The following is a 22,030-nucleotide window of genomic DNA, read 5'->3' as shown; positions in this document are numbered from 1 at the left end:
GACTTGGGGCTGATCTCCGCCCTTATCTTGTTTAAATGCTCTATAAACTATAGAAATGAACTTTTGGGTGGTGCCCGCTGTCGATTCCACTTGCAGTATTTCTGTGTGTCCTGGGGACTCCGGGAACCCTGTCCAAATTTCCCTTGCTGCCCATGCAAGGTTAGCATACTGCTGAAGCTGGCTGTTCCCAACAGAGAAGGCCTCACAGTCTTCCTCAATGGTGAGGAATCGCTCCCTAGCATAAGTCTCCTAGCTTTCTACTGCCTCCTTCCTCCAACTTCTAAGTGACATAGCTTCACTGATATGTATGAACAGCAACAGAGTCCAAATGTCCAAGTCTTGCGCAAAGGTGGGGCTTCTTCAACACTATGCTAACTACCCTCACCCAGATATCCGCTGTTTGTCGAATACCATACAGAAAGTGTTGAGCCTCTCACAACCAGCTCCATTGGGGAGTGTCTCCCACGTGTGCCTCTCAACAGTTGCTGCTCCTAATTATCCCCTTCCACCGACCATTGTGCCATGTGTTGCATCTTAGTTTCATAATAGGACAGTAATCTAGCAGTCCCATGCAGCCCTCAACAAAGTCCAACATATGTACCAGCAGCACAACTCGGTTTCTCTTCCATGCTCACACTAGGGATATCAGTAAAATAGCCAATACTTTAAAGATGTCTTGTGTAAGCGTGTGCAGTGAATTCTGGATTATGTAGAGGCATCTGGGTAAAAAGACCATTTTGCCAGCTCTATCTGCCCCACTTCAAGAGCGGCAGTGTATTCCAAAACTCTGTAGACTGCGTCAGGCTCCCCAGCATCTTCTTAGTCTTATCGGAGCGATGTCCCTCATTGGTATGTGCTACCATAATTCCCAGGAACCTAAAAGTGTTGGTTTCCCATCTCAGTCCCAGCCGGGCAGTGCTTAGTGCCTCCAACAGAAACAGCAGTGTCTTACGTCTGTTGATTCGGAGACAAGTAACTGCACCAAATTCGTCTAGATGAAATTACAAGTGTGGCATGGCGATCCTGGGCCTTTTCAAGTAAAAAAAAAAAAAAAGGGACGTCATTTACATATAGGCATATCAGATGTATAGTATCACCTGTTTGTGTTTCAAGGTCTCATGTCCTTACTAAGTTTTATAGCCAATGGCTCAATTGCCATGGCAAACAACAGGGATAGGGGGCATCTCTGTCATGTACTTCACTCCACCATCCAGTCTTCAGGGACCATTCCACCGCTTTCAACTCTGGTCCTATGGGCACTATAGAGAAGCTGCACCCAGCTACAGTACTTTGGTCCAAAACCCATCTCTCGCAAAACCTGCATTAGGTACGTCCAGTCAAGTGTCAAACGCTTTTGTAATGTCTACTAATACAAGCACAAGCTCCTCTCTACTGTTTTGCACTGAGTACAGGACATGCGCTAGTCTTTGCAGGTTCATAGATGTGCTGAGGCCCGACATAAAGCCACACTGGTATTCAGGTTACAGAGTCCCCATGACTGAGTGTAGTTTCTCAGCCAATATCTTACACAGCACTTTTGCACCTACTTTGAGGATAGTGAGAGGTATATACCATGAAGAATCCACTACATCTCCCCCAGTTGGGGCACCATGCATATCACTCCTTCCCTGAAAATAGGGGGCAATGTTTTTCTCCTTCTGGCTTCCTTGTACATCTCTAGGAACAGCTCAGCCGATTGTGCCACGAATGCCTGATAAAACTCCATACGGAATCCAGCTCCCCCTGGCGGCTTGTCCCTAGCCATCTTCCCCAGTGCTTCTGTTGCCCTCCCGGTGCAGCCTCGGTCTATACTCCCTCTCTGTATGCTTGTCTAGTCTATCCCAGGCATCTCCTAACTTCTGTTGGAGTCACAAGTTCCGTCCATGCCTCTCGGGTGTCTTCTGGCCGTCCCTATAACTCTATTTTTCTGCCTTCCAACATCCCCGACTCCCCCTGCAGATCCCTTCGGAGACCATAAACTCTGGATTTCTCTCCTCATGACCGCTTTTAGCGCACTTCTACCCGCCCCCCCCATTCCCGCCCGGTACGTCTACTAGTCGTTGATCCCCCTGTTACCTGACGGGTAGGTCGACAGTGCATCACTCAGAGTTGCTCTACATGTGTCTAGGAGGGATTCAGAAGGCAGGCTCCACCTCAGTGGACCACTGAGTGATCCTGACCCACAGAGTTCAAGTATCCAAGGAGAGTGGTCTGACAAATATCTCCCTAGATACATGGCTTACTATACCCCATTGTTCAGTGCCACTGTCCCCAAAGCACAAGTACTATATGTGCCATGTGTGAGGGAGTAGCAGGAGTGTTCCTTTGAGTCCGGGGGCATTGCCCTCCAGATTTCTACACAGCTCACATTTTGCATTGCCTAACCCAGTGCTTCAGTCATACCAGGCTTCCTAAAGCATCTTGTGGGCAACCTGTCCATTTCTCCATCCAGTATACAATTAAAATCCCAACCCATAGAATTTTATCAGCCATGCAGTCGGTTAATAGAGCCTGCATGCTAAAATAGAAGTCTTTTATCATCAATATTGTGGGCATATATGTTCAGAATGTATACCTGCATACCATGTAGCATCCCCTGTACTAGGACTTACTGTCTGCAACAGTCCTTCTATGAATAACTTGGTTGAAAGTGAATGCCAGGCCCCATGCAAACAGACACCCACTAAGCATAAGATAAGTATGTGGATAAAAATAATTGACCTCCATTTCTTTTTCAGATTGATTTCTTGCTTGTCCAACATGTGTGTTTCCTGCAGACAGGCTATGCTTATCCCTGGTCTGCGCAAATAGGCCAGCACTCTTCCTCTTCCCATAACCACCCAGGACCCTGATATTCCAAGTCATTATCTTGTAAGCATGTTTCTGATGTACAGCAATGGCAACTCTTGACCGTCCCCACAGTCCCCTCCTCAGTCAGGTATTTCCACTCTCTTCCAGCCATCCCACAACGTATACCTGTGGTTTCAGTTAACAACCTCCACCCCCCTCCTTTATTATTTAATAACAAAACAAAATATACTTGCTCAATTTGTCCTTGTCCCATATATCACCCCGGGTACACACTTAATATCAACAACAAAACTGTGTATTTTCCCATCATATATGGTTAAAACTCGTGCCTCAAGCCACCCCTGCTTGCCGTGTTTTAGAAACCAGAAACTGTGAAACAAAATTGAATAATCACCCAAACACTAATTAAAAGCAACAGTGTGCAGAAGCGAGGTGTGCCCTAGCAGTCTACCGTCCTGTGTGCGCAGAGCACTACTCAAGGCCCCTCTCTAGCTGTTCTAATAGGACCTAACCCGTGTGCCCGATGAGTCCCAGTGCTACACACATAACTAGGTCCCACTGGTTTATTATGTCTGTTTCTCCTCAGTGCTTCACTCCAATCATATTTTTCACCCTCTTCCCCCATCTCATTCCCCCATCATATCAGCTACATACATCAGTACTGTCGTTGAACGGCATTCCTGCTTGGTAGGCATCCATGTCACTCTGGTTGTCGCTCACCCTTCTCTGACAAAGGTTCATGATCTTGAGTGTGATCCTCATCCATTGACTGTTCGGTCTCCTCACGCTCCATCAGCTCTCTAGCCAGTGTGCCATTGTCTCTCACCACCACTTGTGGTGTAAGTCTGCTTCTGAATTCCTCTGGTCTCTGCAACAGACCAGTGCCTGCATTCCCAGTTTGTGTGCCTCCTGTTCTGACCGACTCGAAGCATCCCCTTATTGTGTCTGGTGCATGGTCCCATACCTCCAACCAGGATCACACATCTTCCGGTTTCTCAAATAAGTTAATTTTTTCATTGGCTATCACCTGAAGTCTTGCAGGATACATCAAAAGGTATGGGATGTTTATTGCCTTGAATTTTTGTTTAACGCCCATAAAGGATTTTCTCTGTGCCTGCACTTTTCTGGTGTAATCTGGGAAGATAGCAGTGGTGTATTTTTTTTTTTTGCAATGTAGCTCTTTCACCTCGTGGGCAGCACGCAGGATACAGTCCGTCTCTGTAATTGACAATCCTTGTTGCTAGGACCCTCGGAGGGGCCCTGAGCAGTGGCCTTACTGTCAGTCTTCTGTGCTCTCTCAACAGCGAACATACTTAACCTTTTTGGCTTCAGCTTGCGTAGGATACAGTTCTCTAAAAAACATTCAGGCAAGTAACTTTCTGCTCTCACTGGGAAGCCCAGCAGCCACAGATTGTGTCAGGCTGACCAGCCCTCAGAATCTTCTGCTCTCCTTTCCAGTGTTTTGGTTGCTGCCATCAGTCTGGTCATTTGATCCCAGATCGTTGTCACCTTGTTACTCAGGTCATTAAGTGATTGTTCCGCAGTTGTTACCCTGTCTGCAAACTTATGCAGGTCTGTGCTCAGGAGGCCAACTTCTATAGTGACTGCATCTATTTTTTTTTAGTCTCCACGGCTGTACAGGAACCATGCAAGGCTTCCAGAATGGCCTCCCTGGACCGCTCCTTGTCCTGCTCTGTGTGCTAGGGCTCCATCTGTCAAGTACTCCACAAGCTGGAACTATGTGGTGGGTTGTGTATTGTATAATGGTGTTGCCCTGGGGGTTCTTTGTTGACTTGTTTTACCCATGTTGTATTTATTGTCCCCACTTCAAGGGGACCCGCAGGTGATGCTCACAGTGATGAAAGGGAGGTGTAAATCTCCTTGGGGGCTGCAGTGCCAACCACTGTCCTCTTAATCCACCCCTCTTCACCAGTGCCATTGTAGCATCTCGATGAGATGTCACACTTAGTTTTGTCCCCACCCCCCCACCCCTCTGGGGCCTCTCCCTGCGCACACTCCCCACAGGTACACTGCGCCCTGGTTTCAATGCCTCCTTTACACACTGGCACTCCCCAGATCAACTGGATTCAAACCCATTTTTCTCAGTCTAAGATCTTGGACAGGGCTAGCACTGTGATGCTCTCTGCAGTAATCTTCCACGAGCGAGCTTCAAACTGCACCCATCTGTCATCTGACGTTGGCTCCTCTTCTTTTCCAGCCACTCTGCTCACTGGCTTGTGGCATGCCGCTCCTCCATCATGCCAACACACCTCTTGGGGCCTGCTCCCTTCTCAAGCCCCGATCACCTTGTTCCGGGCCTCATGCCTCCTGCAGGTGGGGCCCACCAGCTTTGGTTTCCTCACCAACAGTACTCACAATATCATGGCCTGGTGCAGCCCCCGCGGCAGTCCGCCACTCCAGGCCACATCGTGGGGAGGCGATCTAGCCCCGGCTCTCTCCCCTCCCCCCCCCCCCCCGATTGTCTCGAACACTGCTGGTGCCTCAGCACAGTCACAGGATGCAGCAGGTCTCTGCCATGTTCAGGCTCTGCAGTACTGCCTCAGCCCAGCCCAGCCCGTGGCATCCCTGATGATCTCTCTGGGCCTGGCCGTGCCACCTGGTAGGCTGCAGCACCGCCCTGTGTCCTCTTCACCTTGGTAGGGAGTCTGTGGGTCTCTACTGGGCATTATTTGTGCAGCGGGGCCACTGCACATCAGTTATCAGGCATGTCGAGGTCCCGTACTGGCAGGATTATGACCGGTAGTTAAATGGGACAGCAGAGCGTGTTCTCATTGAGGCCGTTCAGCCATCCAGCTATGCCATGCCTCCGCATGCAATACACTTAAATGGAGTCCGAGTCAACCCACAGGACCCTTGATTGAGCACCTATCCGATTGTTTCCTCCAGCCCATCCAATTTCAGGAGATTGTTTAGAATAGCACCTCTGAACTCTACTAAATATTTCAAAGAAACAGCTACACTATCTTGACCCCTCCACTTTTCCCAGGGCCTGTTTGAATCCCTTTCCTGTCTGTCGGCTCCTAAACGTCCATCTCTGTGGTGTGGACATCAATGGAGATTTGTTTCTGTTTTCATTTTAATTGTATTTTATTTGTGATCAAACGCATACCATCACCTGCAGCCATCTGGTCGGCAATGAGCCCAAGCAAGTAGATGTTGTCACAGTTTTTTTTTTTTTTTAAATAAACAAACTACCAACCATCACCCCTCTAGTGATATGAACTTCAAGTACTCTATTGAGTTCACTCAGCACTCCTTCCCAGTAGCTGTCCAATCTGGGGCCGTGCCCTAGTAGATGAAGTTGAGTGCCCACCGCCCCACATCCTTTCCAACATTGATGACCTCTGTGGGTGTTCAGTTTTCCTATCCTCTCTGGCGTCCTATACCAGTGTGTCAAGACATCATATTGCGTTTATCGCAGCCTTACGTCTAACGTAAAGGAACTTTCCCTTTAATAAATGTTCTCCCACGCAAGAAATCTTGGCCTCCAAACTCTTGCTAAACCTTCTCTGGCCCAGCGTTTTATCAGGTAGTGGACAATACATGAGGTGTTGGTACAGTGGGGAAAACTGTGCTCTGTGGTGTCCATCTTTGAGCCACATCTCCAGCGCTGCGAGCGGTCGAGAGACTGCCTTTTTCATTGTAGAATGAAGGACCCAGTGTTGGATTTGTGTATATGCCGATCGTTACGTCTCTGGGATGCTGAACTTCCATGAGATTACTTGTGAGATTTGGAAGTGATAAGTGTTTATTAAGACACTTTTCCATAAAGTTTCTCAGCGATCTTAAAAACAAACAAAACAAAAAGAATCCCAAGATCAATAAAGCACATACTGTATTAGATAACAGGTCGATGCCATTGTGTGTCTTATAAATTTCATATTTTAAAAACTGGTATTAAAAATGTAAAGCTCAACCTTAAAAATACCGGACAGGGTATTAAAATGTGTTTCAATTTCTGATGGCATATGTAAATTCCTCCCCTTTCCTGAATTAGTGCAGCCATACTAGAGACCCCCTAAAATGAGATTAGATCATAATTTAAACTTGAACATTTCAAGATGCAGGGTTGGTTCTGGTAAATAATCAATATATTGAAATGCATCAGAGTTACCCAGGGATTGTAGTGTTAACCCAACAGAAGGTTTCTATGATAAATAAAGGCACTCTTTAGGGTGCCCTCCTTTTAATTATTATATGAGGGAACGGATTCCATTTGCCAAATGCTTTCGAAGATAGGAAGTACTCTTTGATGTCATTTGTATATTTTTAAAAATCCCTTGTCCAGTTGAGCTCACTATGTTGAGCCTCCAACCCTCAGATCTGTGATAGCTTTGGGACCGTATTTTTCACATCAATTTATTACAGAATATTAAAAAAACAAATACCACTCACATGAGACAATGTTAATAAATTAATTTCACAATGTGCACTTTGGATCATTGACTCTTTTAGCAAACTTAATATTCGTTTCATGCATCTGCTTTCCACCGGATCTAAAATCTGCCATTTTTTTTTTTAATACATGTAATTTATGTTTTGAGTAAAGGAACCCTACCTTGAGGCCTCTTTTTTTTCCTGCCATATCCTAAACCTTAATGACTCTTTGGCTGGTGTAAAATCAGAATTGTAGGAGATAGGCATGAATAGTGAGGGGGAAGAGGTGAATCCTGATCTTAATGCCACCTTGTCCTATATTGGCACTGTAACCCTAGTAACTGGTGAGTAGGACAGGCCCCAGCTTCTCATTGCCATGCACAACCAGTAGACTTGCCAATTAGGGACTTCGTCTACTGGGGGCTCCTGAAAGCACCACTGCTTGGCTGTTTCTTCTTCTCCCCACTTCCACCAGCTTCCTGGAAATATGTGGGATGGATTTTCCCTGTTTTTCCCCATTTTTAAACTTTCTTCTTATTGGGGTTTTACATATGGGGAAGAAACATTAAGGGGTACAGTATTGTATAACATGGTTACAAATATCTGGAGTGAAAATGTTATCAGGTTCCAAAGACAGCAGGAGATACTATGCACATAGTAATCATCAGGTATATTGTATACATCATACAAAGAATGCTATAAAGGAGAGAAGAAAAGAAAAAGTAAGAACAAATTTTGAACAATTGCAAGAACCATTAAAAAAACAGTGTGCGAAGAGGGAGTTGGAGGCACCACAGCATTATCAGAGAATATCATTAGCGGCCAGGGTAGGGCGGGAGGATTACAGGGCACCTGAAGCATGCTGAGGAGATGGCAGGACTGGGTGCAGTTCAAGGGCGCAACGGGGGGTCAGAGCAGCGTGCTGGAGGAAGGGATGGGGGGGGTATATGCTCTTGTAGGTTCGCCGTTTGTGTGGGAGCAGTGAGCAATGAGGAGGCCAGATGTCCAATCGGGTTACGGAGAAGGGGGCTTGGGAGGTGGACTTTGATTGTTGGGGGTGGGTTGAGGTGGTGAGTTGGAGGAAGTGTGTGAGCGGAGTTCCCCATGATGGAAATATATGGCGTTTTTTGTCTTTTAACCATTCTTTCTCTATGGAGGATACTGTCGCTATTTTTGACTTTCATCTCTTCTCTCACCTTCATCCTGTATAAGTTGACTATTTCAGGGACCCTTCAATTTTAATAATGCTCCCTTAGGGCTAGGGAGCTTATCTATCTTTGTTTTCTGCCATGAATTGCAACGCAGGTACGCCCACTATCCTAAATACACCTCACCTCACTTTTAAGTGCCTGCCACTGTTGCTTCCTCAATATTAGGCAACAGTCGGCACTTTAAAGGAAGTGGAAAAAATATGTCAACTAATAATCTGTCATTGGAAAATGTTCACTTTTGGGTCTGCGTTCATAAAAGATATACACCCCAGCTCTTTTATATGCAGGCCCCACAACCTTCCACAGCATGTCCTTTGGGCCCCAGGTTGTGGTGATCAGCACACATCTCCGCAACATGTCCTGTACGGGGTTTAGCAATGGCAGCGCGCAGATACAGGGTTTGAACACTGCAAAGCTTGTAATGGTCATCCTCTTTCCTCGTCCAACACACCTGTGGGCCCCATCAAGATTCTGAATTAAGTGCCCCTGCGCCAGGTAGCTACTGCCTCAGACACGCATTAGCCAGGGTGAGGGATTCGTGGTACCGAACACCAGTCTCAAGAAAAAAACCGCAGCTGACCTCCATCAGGCATCAAAAAGTGCCTGATATCATCCCCTTCACACTTCCGCTTCACTTGGGTTTCCTTCCTCGCCTGTTGCTCCGAAGAAAGACACAAATTGGAACTGCTGTCATGATCTCGGATGGAAACTCACCATCCTGGACCACATTATCCGTTTTCACAGTACTACTCTTAAAGTGACTAGATTTTTATTTCCATGCTGTAGTTTAAATTAAAAATTGTGATTTATTCTTTATAGAGTGAACATTTGGATTTACATTCTGTCCTGTTAGTATGGTCAGCTTGGTTTTGTTCTGTTAAACTAATTGTGCATAAGCATTTTATGATTGGTGCTCGCAAAGGCCCCCTTTTTATGGTTCTTGCCCATTACAACTGCTGTCCAAACCAAAACTTTGCAGCTCTTGTTGAATGTTTTTTATAAATGTTTAAAGGCTGACCTTTCACATGTATGCAACATTAGCACCCTAAACTCCTTCAGCTTGAAAGTCGGAACTGGATGTCTGCTGCAGTTTATAAATTGACTGATGGAAGTAGTACCAAACCAGAAGTCTGTATTTGTGCGTTTTTTTTCTTGATCATTTGTACTAACTTCTCACTCACTTTGGGGTGGAATTTAAGGTGGTTAAAAACGCCATATTTTCATAGGCGGAAATAAATATATTTGTTGGCAAATTAACTGTTATTTTTGCTAAGGAGTACCTAAAAATTGCTTACCATTAACCTGATGGCATCTCCTTGGAAAACGGCTCACTCCAGAATTGGGCTCAATGTGTCCATTTTATGAAATCCTTCTACCCACTTGTGCCTTTCCGAAAAGGCTTGAGAATCGGGCTCTGTTCTCTTTAGGCTAAGGCTGCTCACATCTTGTGTTTGCTAATGTTAGAGGCAGTACACTTTTTGTGTAATTGAGCACTTTAGAACATTATTTGCACTACTTATTTACGTTACATTAGAACAGTCAGTTTGGCTCCTCTCTGTCTCCGATTCTGCCCTGTTTACGCCTTTGTTCCAGATCTGTATGGCAGGATTGTCCAATTAATCACAAGCCTGTGATGGCTAACGCCAGAGTTGGAACTGGAAGAGGTGTGGAACATATGGAGTTTCGTGTTTGAGGAAATGTTCAGGGCGAAATGACGTAATTGAGACCGAAGCCATGTTATGACATTTACTTCCGAGCATTGCCCGATTTTTAAACAAAGTAAAACAAAAAGTTTGAGCACCAGTACTATTCACTATTCCTTCCCTTTTGATTTTGCTTGATAGTCGATTGATTTTGTGAATCAGGATGTACACTTTGCTGCCATTTTAGGAACCGAGAGGAACCAAAACTAGATGTAATCGGAACAATACGAATTGTTTTTTCTCTGTTCGTTATAAGCTTGGTAGATGTTAATGTAATTTTCGTGTTCCTTTGTAGATGGGGGCTCTTCAATCAAGATGGTGCATTATATCTTCCCGAACTCTGTATTCTGCACATGATCCAAGTGAAAAGGTCGGTTGGTTGCCCAGGTTCTTTGTGTGTACCTTTTTATGAATTTACTTCTTCTAAATGTTTATGGCTTTCAGTAAGTGCCTGAGCACGCCTTCCATTCCGTAGTCTCAATGGCCCTTTGTGATGATTATGCAAACTCTGCTCATGGGATAAGTCTGTTGAGAAGGTATTCATCAGTCACCTCTGACAGTCGTACCCTTGTTTGGTTTGCATTTTTAGAATCTTCATGTTTCCAACCTGTTGCCCACTACCTTTCACAAACACATTCAGTCTCTATTCACTACTAAAATACAACTACCTAATTGTGTTTTTTCCTTTTTTTTTAATCCTTTGTTGCTCAAGAAATGCTTGTGTTTACAACTTAAGTGCAGTTGAGTCAAAGATTGAGCATATTTAAAATTAAGCCAAGTTGTGAGTGCTTATAGTCATAAAAAGTGGAGTGAGCAAACTCCTCACATAGATGAATGGAAACGTCTACTATCGGACTGTTATTACCTAAATGTGACCCCTCACGACACAACCTCCTTGAGTGGAGCCTTAATATTTTATGGATCCATGTTTGTCCCTGTGCCATTCACCAGCATAAGCGTACCCACCTGTTGGTTGATTAATTGGTGGATACAAGCTAGGTTTAAAATGCTGTTTGTGAGTGGCTATTGATTTGAGAAGGCAGACATTTTGGTGTGTTGGACGACTACATAGTGTCAAATGTGTAGCAAGACAGGTAGTTTATTTTTGATTTCAGTTCAATTTTATTGGGAATTTTTAGCAACATAAGAAAAAAATGATAATTGAGAAAACAAATCAAAAACAAGATACAAATAATAGCACTGTGGCAGGTACACTGAAAGCCTGGCCAAGCAATGTCAGGAAAACTTAAAAATACTATCGGTCAGTATTAACTTGATTAGGAGCGTGGAAGAAAAGAGTGGTAACTTAGCTATTTTTTATTAAGAAAAAAAACGAATACTGGAAGACAGTGCAGTTTTTAGAAGCATTAACAGGAATGAACAGGACATAAACAATTTAAATTTGTGTCAGATTAAAATACCTTGTGGACATGGACGTTTTAAGTGATGTACCATCTACAAACATATTAGAGATAGGAGAAAATGGTTAACACTAGGAAGAGTAGAGGTATGAGAGGGGAGAACAAAACCAGGATTAGTGTCTCTGAGCATGAAGCTATGGAGAAAGTATGGAAACTAAGAAGGTCTCACAAAAAGGGCATTTGAATGGGGCTCTTGGAAGAACAGGTCCAATGTTTCCCATAGTTTCCTTGAGATGGTGGAATGTCCCGGTGAAACATGAGCACTATGTAGATAAGTTATTAAGGCCCACCAATTGTGGTGAGAAAATAGATAACATGATTTCCAATCTAGTGGAATGACTTTAATTCAGTTGTCAATAGGACATCCAGCAGAGCAAACTCTAGTTTGTGTAAATCCAGTCTCAGAGAGGCCTCATGAGGACCTAAGAATATGGTGGGAAAGTCTAGGTAGACTGTAATTTTGAAAATGCAGTTTAGTTTGTTGTGTTTCCCAGAAGGGTACAAGGAGCTTGCATTTGAAGAACGTGCTCCAAGTCACCACAAGCTTCCATGCAAGATGAGCAGAGGTTCAGGGTAGATAATTTTAATTTATGAAGCTTATGCGGTGACCAATAAAGGAGGTGGATAGTGAAGAGTATGGTCTGGTATAACTAAGGAGCAGTTTTATTGGAGAGGGCCAAGCTTACATATCTTGTCCCATTGTTTCTCAGAGAAAGAAGCTTTCCCATTTGGTGAAAATATATTTTTCATTTGGATTGATATGAGGAGGGCAATTTGCATGACTGTTTTTGTAAAAACCTGTATATGTTAGAGGCCATTTGTCCTGTAGCCTGCCAAACTGCAAAAACAGATGGGAGATAGGGAGGCAAAGGTTGGCTTAATTTTTTGAGTTTGACTTTAATTTTTAAGAAATCTGTATGTGGCAGATTGAATTTGGGGTTGAAGTGCTACAAACAATAAGGGGCCACCATCAGAAAAGAGATTGCGCACAAAGCAAATACCTCTTTCAGTACAACATTGGCCCACTGGACGGCATTCAGATGTTTTTGTTTTCCTGCAGTGCTGAAGTGACAGAAGATTGGATTTATGGACAGGGAATGATATTTGTTTGTCAATGGCGCGAAGCGTGTTGTTAGTGTCATGATTTGTCTGGAGGGTTTAATTGGGATGTGACCCATTGATAGAAGAGCTCTAATGGTGAAAGGGAAACAAATGTCTTCTTTCTATAATGAGCTAGGGAGGATATACAGGAGAGAGTTCTAATAACCATTTGGCTCCCTGAGACTAAGATAAGGTGTTTAATAATTGTGCAAGTTGGAGAAGTTACAGCCACCATTCCGTTTAGTGAAACACAATTTGTTTTTAAGGGAGAATCTCGCTTTTTTTTCCCCAGACCATTGGAATTCTGAGGTAATTTTTTTCAAAAGTAAAGAAGGAGGTTTGGGAGAGTCATAAAGGTATCATACTAGTGAGAAAGCTTACTAATTGAGTTACCATTATCTTAATAGCTTTGTCGTGTTGGATCTCATAATAACAAGGTAACAAGGAGACTGCTGGATTTGGGCGGCAGCACCACCGGATTGTGGGGAACTAAGTCCAATTCCACACGGTGTGACAACTGTTGGCCTAACCCTTCCGGCCAGCTGGCCATACTTCACCAGTACCCAAGAGTAGAGGTGATTTGTGGCAGCCATACGCATTACATTCTGATTCCTCAGGGAAATTGTGGTGGAACAGGTCTTATCCTTTTCTCGCAGTTACATTTGTCTCACACATGCAAAGACAAAAAGAAGCAGGAATTGGTTCAATTATTTTTATTGAATCAACTGCATTCTAGATAAAAAGGCATGTATTGCATTAATAAGGGTAATAAAACTTAATAATGGCAGAGCGGTGACCAAAAAAGTGAAACATAAGTCCCACCATAGTGTCACATTGCTAAGTAGCAGCATTCCTACCTACACCACTTAAGTTCTATACTAGAAAACAGCAGTGTTAGCCCTGATCGGCCCTTCGGGACCCTTGGAAGACAACATCCCTCATACCTGAATGTGGTGGTAGTGAAGAGGGCTGTTGGTCTACATAGTCTTCTCCAATGTAGGTGGAAAAGATATTTAGTCTCAGCAGACAGCTGCAATGAAGCGAACAGCATGCAGTCGCAACTTCTGGCTGGAATTTACTTCCTTTAACGTATAGGGGCAGAGAGATGTTTTATAATAAAACACATGGTGTTCAAAGAAAACTACCATAACGTAAGAACACATATATTTCTGTGATATGGCAGAGAATGTGGTGTTCCACTTTGTACCAACAACATTATTGTGTACAGCCTTGAGCAAAGCACAGCGTGAAAATGTTGTGCTAAAGAATGAAAACCGTTTCTAGGGTTAAGGAGCAATAGATAAAAGAATAAAAACATCACCATAAAATGAGGCTTTTGCTAAAATGAAAAAATAATTATTTTCTAGACAAAAAGGCACAAGCTGCAGGCCTATGGCTAAAATAGCCTGCCCATACAAAGCTGCTAAAATAACCCCATAACAGCTTCTAATCTTCCCCACCATGATATGTTCTTAGATGCCCATAATGAGAGAAGGTTTTTAATTTTCAGGGTAGTTTGTTGTGAGCGATTGATTCAGAGGGGTCATTATTAAACCAAATACCCAGATACTTGATATAGTTAGCTTCTCATTGGAGACCTGTATCAGTGACGATTGACGAGATGAAAAGCACATTGAGAGGAAGTATTTCAGTTCTATCTTTATTTGAGGAATAACCTGAGAAAGACTAGAAGGAATGAATGATAACTGTGATAGGTGGAAGTGCTAGGTCTATTCCCTCAGAAAAGATCAGAATGCTATCTGTGTAAGCTGCTATTGTAAAAAAAAAAAATCACTCCTGACACCTACGCTCTGCCTCACTCTCACACATTCCCCCACATCCACAAAAGCAAAACTGGAATTCGCTCATTTTCCTACATCGCACCCAAGACATGGAATGACCTCCCTCAACATATCAGAGCCTCCTCCTCACTTCTTTAGTTCTACAAGAAGCTGAAGCCCTGCTCTGCCAGTAAGCTCCTAGGGCACCTTACATCTGCCAAAGTGCCTGGATACCCTCAAGGGTTATTAATGCACTATAAAATTCAATATAACATAACAAAGAGAAACCCTTTAAAGTTGGAGTTTTAAAAGAAGCAAACAAGAGGGTCAATTGAAATAAGACCCAGTAACGGGCATAATGTACAGCCTTGGCGGGGGATCTGTCTTTGTCTTTTTGATCATTGTGATTCTTAATATCTTTGTGCGGTTTATTATCAGCCATGGTCGTCAAAGTTTGTTGCAAGTAAATCCTGTAGGCCGAGTGGAACAAAACTGAAGCAACAAATTTCCAAAGTAGAGTGTACGTATCGGAGCTCAATAACATGAAGGGGCCACTGGAATGGGGAAGGAAGTTGAAAGCGAACCATTAACTTTGATGCAAGCATTCAGATTCACATAAAGTGACATGGTCATTTTTATAAAGGCATCCCACAGACCACACCAGTGTAATGCTGCCTCCAGGTATGGCCAGGTGACTTTTCCACATACTTTTTCAGCATCTGAGGCTATAGCCCCTGAGGGAGTAGTCAGAAAGGGCAGAACTTTCAATTATGTGGCAGAAACCTTGGATATTGTTACTAGCAAGTCTACCTTTGATAAAGCCTGCTTCAGAGTATGGTTTTAAGTAATAATTATATCGAGGTGGGAAGGCAATGTCTTTGCATTAATCTTGGCCTCCATATTAATGAGAAATAGTGGATGCAAGTTTTGGGATCAAGGTGGTCTTCGCCTTCTTTTGGGATTACTACAATACTGGCAGCTGCAGCAGTGCCAGTCCCTTCACTTGTGGAAGCAAAATGGTTTGAGAGTCCACTTGAGGAGCAAAATTATTGAGGAGGTGTTGGCTTTGTAAAAAAAGGTAATGGGAATCCGTTGGGTCCTGGGGCCTTGTCTAACGGGGATTGGCATGATGGTATCAAGGATTTATTCAGTTTTCGTCTGTCACTGAGCTTAAGGAATTATGTTTATGAATAAGAGAGACAATTCTTTAACCTCTTCTCAGCCAAAGACGTAACCGCCACGTCCTATGAGCCTTGCCTCGGCGCCCCCAGGGCAGGGATGAAAGGGAATTGCTTCTGGCGTCTGACATCAGTGCACGATCGCGTGCTGACCTTATCAGAAGCCGGCCCACCACCCTGGAAGCTGACCTTCCAGCGCAGATCGGAAGAAATGCTAAAGCATTTCTCTTCCGATCATGTGATGGGGGCCTGAGAGGCTTCAAAGGGAAGGAAAGGATTTTCCTACCCGGCTGCTGAAATACCCATAAGACCAGGGATAATTTTTAAAACGTAAATTGGCATAAGGGGAGCGACCCTTTGGGCAAGGGTCGCTCCCCAGAGGGGCAGTTACTTTCAAGGCCTTTTCTGCCCCCACCCCCCTCGGGGCCAAAGTGGTTCTGCCACTTACCCCTGATGTACTCCCGGGGGGACAGAAAACCTACTAGATGCCAGGGAATTAAAAAAAAATAGTGGGGTGGTGGCTACCAACCAGTATGGACATGGTGATGCCCACCCCAACTGAAGGGTGTAACAGACTTTCAGCTCTCCCCCGCACACTAAAACATCTTATCCCACGGCATGCAAGAGGACATTCAATAATTTTGGTTTTACGTTTGGGCCATGAGAGCTTATATAACTCTCAAAATTGTCCCACTAGGAATGGTGAGGGCTGCACTTTTTGGACTTTGGGACGCTGCCATGTAGAAAAATCCACAAGAAATAGACATATCTGAAAACTAAACATCTGGGTGAGTCCTGGGTGGTGTGTTTCACATGCACCCGCACCATTTTCTTACCCACAATGCCCTGCAACCTCCAACTTTGCTGCAAATCACAAATTTTTCTCACATTTGTGTGATGGAACCTCCCGGAGCCTGCAGGAATCCACAAAATTCCTACCACCCAGCATTGCCTCTTCTATACAGATAAAAAATCTGCCCCACTTTATCAGCCTGAAAATGTGTTTTTTCAAACTGTTCTTTTGGCTAGTTTTGGTTCCCTCTCAATTTCAACATGTTTTTGGCTCTTCCCTGTCACAGGCACTTGGCCCACCTACACAAGTGAGGTATCATTTTTATCGGGAGGCTGAGGGGAACGTTGGGCGGTAGGAAATTTGTTTTGTTACGGTGATCCCACACAGAAATGTGGGAAAAATGAATTTTTTTTGCTAAATTTGAGGTTTGCTGCGGATTCTGGGTAAGAAAAAACTGGGGAATCCACGCAAGTCACACCTCCCTGGACTCCCTCGGGTTTCTAGTTTTCAGAAATGTTTGGGTTTGGTAGGTTTCCCAATTTGGCTGCTGAGCCCAGGAACAAAAACGCAGGTGCTCCTCTCCCCCCCCCCCCCCCCCCCCCCCCCCCCCCCCACCACCACCAAAACAGATCGTTTTGAATTTGATAATTTTGATGTGTCCACATAGTGTTTTGGGGCATTTACTTTCGCAGGCACTAGGCCTACCCACACAAGTGAGGTACAATTTTTATCGGGAGACTTGGGGGAACGCTGGGTGGAAGGACATTTGTAGCTCCGCTCAGATTCCAGAACTTTCTGTCACCAAAATGTGAGGAAAAAGTGTTTTTCTGTAAGCCAAATTCTGAGGTTTTCAAAGGATTATGGGTAACAGAACCTGGTGAAAACCCCACACGTCACCCCATCCTGGATTCCCCTAGGTATCTAGTTTTTAAAAATGCACAGGTCTGGTAGGTTTCCCTAGGTGCCGGCCGAACTAGAGGCCAAAATCCACAGCTAGGCACTTTGCAAAAAATAACTCTCTTTTCTTTGGGAAAATGTGATGTGTCCAAGTTGCGTTTCCTGTCGCGGGCGTTGGGCCAGCCCACGCAAGTGAGGTACCATTTTTATCGGGAGACTTGGGGGAACACAGAATAGCAGAACAAGTGTTCTTGCCCCTTGTCTTTCTCTACATTTTTTCCTTCCAAATGTAAGACCGTGTGTAAAAAAGACATCCATATGAGAAATGCCCTGTAATTCACATGCTAGTATGGGGACCACAGAATTCAGAGATGTACAAATAACCACTGCTTCTCAACACCTTATCTTGTGCCCATTTTGGAACTACAAAGGTTTTTTTATACCTATGTTTCACTCTTTATATGTCACCAAATGAATTGCTGTATACCTGGTGTAGAATGAAAACCCATTGCAAGGTGCAGCTCATTTATTGGCTCTGGGTACCTAGGGTTCTTGATAAACCTACAAGCCCTATATATCCCTGCAACCAGAAGAGTCCAGCAGACATAATGGTATGTTGCTTTTACAAATCAGACATTGAAGGAAAAAGTTAGAGTAAAACGTGGAGAAAAATGGCTGTTTCTTTCAGCTCAGTTGAAATATGTTTTCATTTCAGCTGTTATTTTCTGTGGGAAAACCTTGTAGGATCTACACAAATGACCCTTTGCTGAATTCGGGATGTTGTCTACTTTTCAGAAATGTTTAGCTTTCCTGGATCCAGCATTGGTTTCACACCCATTTCTGTCACTAACTGGAAGGAGGCTAAAAGCACAAAAAATAATAAAAATGGGATATGTCCCAGTAAAATGCCAAAATTGTGTTGAAAAAATGTAGTTTTCTGATTCAAGTCTGCCTGTTCCTGAAAGCTGGGAAGCTGATGATTTTAGCACAGCAAACCCTTTGTTAATGCCATTTTCAGGGGGAAACCCCACAAGCCGTCTTTTTTCCCTCTTTTTTGGGGAAAAAAGAATACATTTTTGCTGTATTTTGGCTGATTTCTTGGTCTCCTTCAGGGGAACCCACAAAGTCTGCGTACCTCTAGAATCCCTAGGATGTTGGGGGGAAAAAAGGATGCAAATTTGGCATGGGTAGTTTATGTGGACAAAAGGTTATGAGGGCCTAAGCGCGAACTGCTCCAAAGAGCCAAAAAAAGGCCTGGCACCTGATTGGGGGGAAAGGTGTGGCAGCGAAGGCGTTAATGGTTTGAAGAGAGGATGTATATAGCTTGTCTTAAAAATCACAGAAAACTTTCAAATGTCATTACAATTTGCATTGAGATTTCCCATGGGGTCTTTCATGATAGTGCTATATTTTTTAAAATTTGCTAGCTGTGTTGTGATCGAGGAGTTTTTTTTTCCCTTCAAAGCGGGGCCAAAAGGTGTGCCCTTTTACTTGTAATTGAGTTATATTTATGTTTCAAATTTGTTTTTTAAAGTGATTCTAGGGTCACTGGGTTTCTTAATTTTCTAAAGAGATTCTGTTGGTTTTTAGTATCTTTTGAGCGGGTTCAATCCAACTGTTAATCCCCTCATTTTTCAGGCCATACTTTTGATAGTGTACCCACCTAGCATGTATTTTAAGGCATTACAGAGAGCTCTTGGGGAGGAGACCGATCCTGTGATCTCCTGTAAGAAAAGGTTGACCTCATGGGCCAAATTCTGTTGCTCGACTAGGTCTATGATGACCTCATTATTTAAATGCCATGATTTATTTTTGGGATGAAGAGGGGCGATTTATAGGAGAGAAAATAATGGTTGCTTGGTCATAAATACAATTAGATTCAATTGACCAAGAAATTAAATTTTATGAAAAGGAGGAATCAGCTAAAAGATAGTAAATTCTCAAGTAACTCTGATGGGGATGGGAAAAGAAGTTAAAGTCTCTCCCAGAGGAATTGTGAAGCTTCCATACGGCTTCAAGACGTAAGGTGGAGCAGAAATTGAGCATGGCTTTGTGCAATTTTTGGGGGTTGGAACATAAAGACTGAGTCTCTGTCAAAGATTGGGTCCATTGGTAAATGGAAATAACTACCAAAGATGATATGAAGCGGGTTGGGGTGGGAACCATCTGCCCTTGTTATCTTATTTGGTGGATATATTAAAACCACCAGATTTTCTTGAAGTTGGTGTACTGACACAATATTTCTTGGAAACAGCCTCCGACCTCGCCAGGCCATAACTCATTGAAAGAGCCTGTTTATAATCATTTTTTTTTTCTTGAAGAAATATTCTCTCCAACCAGAGTATGACAATATTCAGTGATCTTTCAATGTTTAACGAAGTGTTTTATGAAATAATTTTTATGGTCGCTGTTCGTGTAGGAGTAGAAAATGGGAGGGATAGTCTTGAATGTTATGCACATATAGGGATGATGGTATTGAGAGAGCTGAAATGGCTAAAAGCGTGGGGCGCAGCATGTTGATTAAACCTTTGGGTGAACATAAGGTAAGGGACCAGGAGGCTCAGGGGAGACCTTCTAAGGGAAGATCATGAATATGACAGAAGACGCACTGCATGGTGCATATGTATCAAGAGGACAGATATAATAAAGAGGAAAGAAAGAAAAGGATGAACATGGAGACACAACCATAAAGAGGAGTAGGGAAGTCTGTCAGAGATGAGGAGATAAATACAGGATTGTGGGTAGACAGAAGTGCGACCGGAGCCCACTACTATAATTGAAAATAAGATCATTCACGGAGCCCAGACGGATGAAAGTGAGGGGAAAGGTTTTGTGTTATCAAAATATGGAGAATAAATACATGAATAAATAAGCAACAACTTTAGAAAAATAAAACTTTTTCTCCATCGCCACAAATAAAAATATCAGTAGTATTGAAAAAAATCAAAACTCTTATTCTATGCATGTCATACTGATTAAGTACTGAGATGGTGGATGTCAAAGGCAACTACATGAAGAGGCACTGCCTTAGTAATACTGTTAAATAACTAGAATACAGAAATGACCATAGAGCATTAGAAGGGACCCGTTTAGGTATTACATCATACCCGCTAGTGTAATCAAACTAGGGATCCTGTTTGCAGCAGACAGTAATACTCTTATGCCCACAACAGTGATTGAGAGGTAAAACACAGGGGGCTGCAGTGAAGCCGAGATGATATCCTATACCTGAAATACAGTAACCTGTTGAAGTAATAGACACCTAGATAAATGAGGAAACCTGCTATGGGGTCAACATCCTGCAAGCCAGAGGTTTAATTACATGGTCACAAGAACCTGAGGGATACTAAGGGTCAGCATCATAACAAAAACAACAAATATACCCATAAGGTATTAATTAACAACACTTATATTGAGAGAAATAGTGTACACAATGAGCCACAGCTACCATACACAATAAACTGGAGTGCCTAATCAAAGCAGTGTGTATAATTGAAAAACTAGGATTCTAAACTGAAATGGCACTTGTACATATTATAAGAGTCGATATACACATTAACTACATTGTATAGTGCCGAAGCTGAAAGTGCTGCTGGAACATCTGTTATCCACCAGCAAGACCAGGAGGAGGCTGTTGCATCTTTAGCAGAAGACGGTGATCCGAATATTCAGACGTGTGGCAGAGAAACAAGATATCTGTCGAGTGCTTCATGGGGGTAAGGATAGATGAGGGCAGATTTTTATCCATGAGTGTTACAGCTTTATTATCCAAGAAGGTTTCTGCCTGCGGTGGATAAAAAAAAATCATTATTTTCTCCTTGGATCAGATTTTTAGTTTGGAGGGGACATCAAAGTAACTTTGGATAGAGTTTTTAAGGAGTCATTTATGCAATGCAAGAAAAACCTTCCTGCTGGTGACAGTAAATCTTGCATAATCTTGAGCAATGGAGATTGTGGCTCCCTCCAAGAGACTGTTTTGATCTTGTGCATGTGGGCTAAAATCTGTTCACTATGTTGGTGTCTCATGGGTTTGACTATGAGGTGTCTTGGTTAAAGTGTTTTTGGGCTTAAAGGAAGGTACCCTCTGTGTGGGCTCTATTTCTTAGTAAGGAATTGTCAAGAAATGGACTGTATGCTGTGATAAAATCCACAGGAGAAGGCGCTTCATTTTCTGAATCTCCTGGGAGACTTAAAACTCTTAGTTGTTTTTTCTGTCTTCCAAGTCCGTGATCTCCCTCTTTAGCTTGGGTAGCAAGGAATCTGTCTTTAGAAGACACTTAGGCTGTAGATTATTGTAGTCCTCCAAGGGGCTCATTCTGCCTTCAGATTCTTACTGCAAGATCTTTCTAGTCTTTCCTTATTGCTACAACCTTGACTTGCAATAAGTCTTTTAGTTTTCGTGCTTTCGTCATTGACTGAGCTCAATTTGTTTTTAGAATTGTGTCTATTGTCGATGAGATATCTGCTTTGCCCTTAATCAGATTCCGAATGGGTTAAAAGTTTGTGGGTTTCTTGAGACTGCTTTTCGTTTCCTTCTCTTTTTGATCCTTGTGGTTCTTAATATCTTTGTGCTGTTTAATATCAGCCATGATTGCCAAAGTTTGTTGCAAGTAAATCCTGTAGGCAGAGTATATCACAATTGAAGCAACAAATTTCCAAAGTAGAGGATACATATCGGAGCTCAATAACCAGAAGTGGCCACTGGAATGGGTGTCTCAGTGTAGACCGCATGAGAC

At 43.2% G+C, this 22,030-nt stretch overlaps 1 protein-coding gene across 2 annotated transcripts in view; it reads left to right on the top strand.

Moving 5' to 3' along the window:
- The window catches only part of PCCA (propionyl-CoA carboxylase subunit alpha), a 2,021,650-nt gene that overhangs the window by 46,058 nt on the left and 1,953,562 nt on the right, over window positions 1-22,030 (top strand). For both annotated transcript variants that reach the window (XM_069205070.1, XM_069205071.1), the window contains exon 2: window positions 10,419-10,493. In XM_069205070.1, the coding sequence (XP_069061171.1) occupies window positions 10,419-10,493 (75 nt within the window). The remainder of the gene's footprint in view (window positions 1-10,418; window positions 10,494-22,030) is intronic.

The sequence above is a fragment of the Pleurodeles waltl genome, chromosome 8, assembly GCF_031143425.1.
Source record: "Pleurodeles waltl isolate 20211129_DDA chromosome 8, aPleWal1.hap1.20221129, whole genome shotgun sequence".
In the NCBI taxonomy this organism is placed as follows: Eukaryota; Metazoa; Chordata; class Amphibia; order Caudata; family Salamandridae; genus Pleurodeles; species Pleurodeles waltl.
The sequence above is the reverse complement of the archived record's forward strand: the minus strand, read 5'-3'. Positions and strand labels throughout refer to the sequence as shown.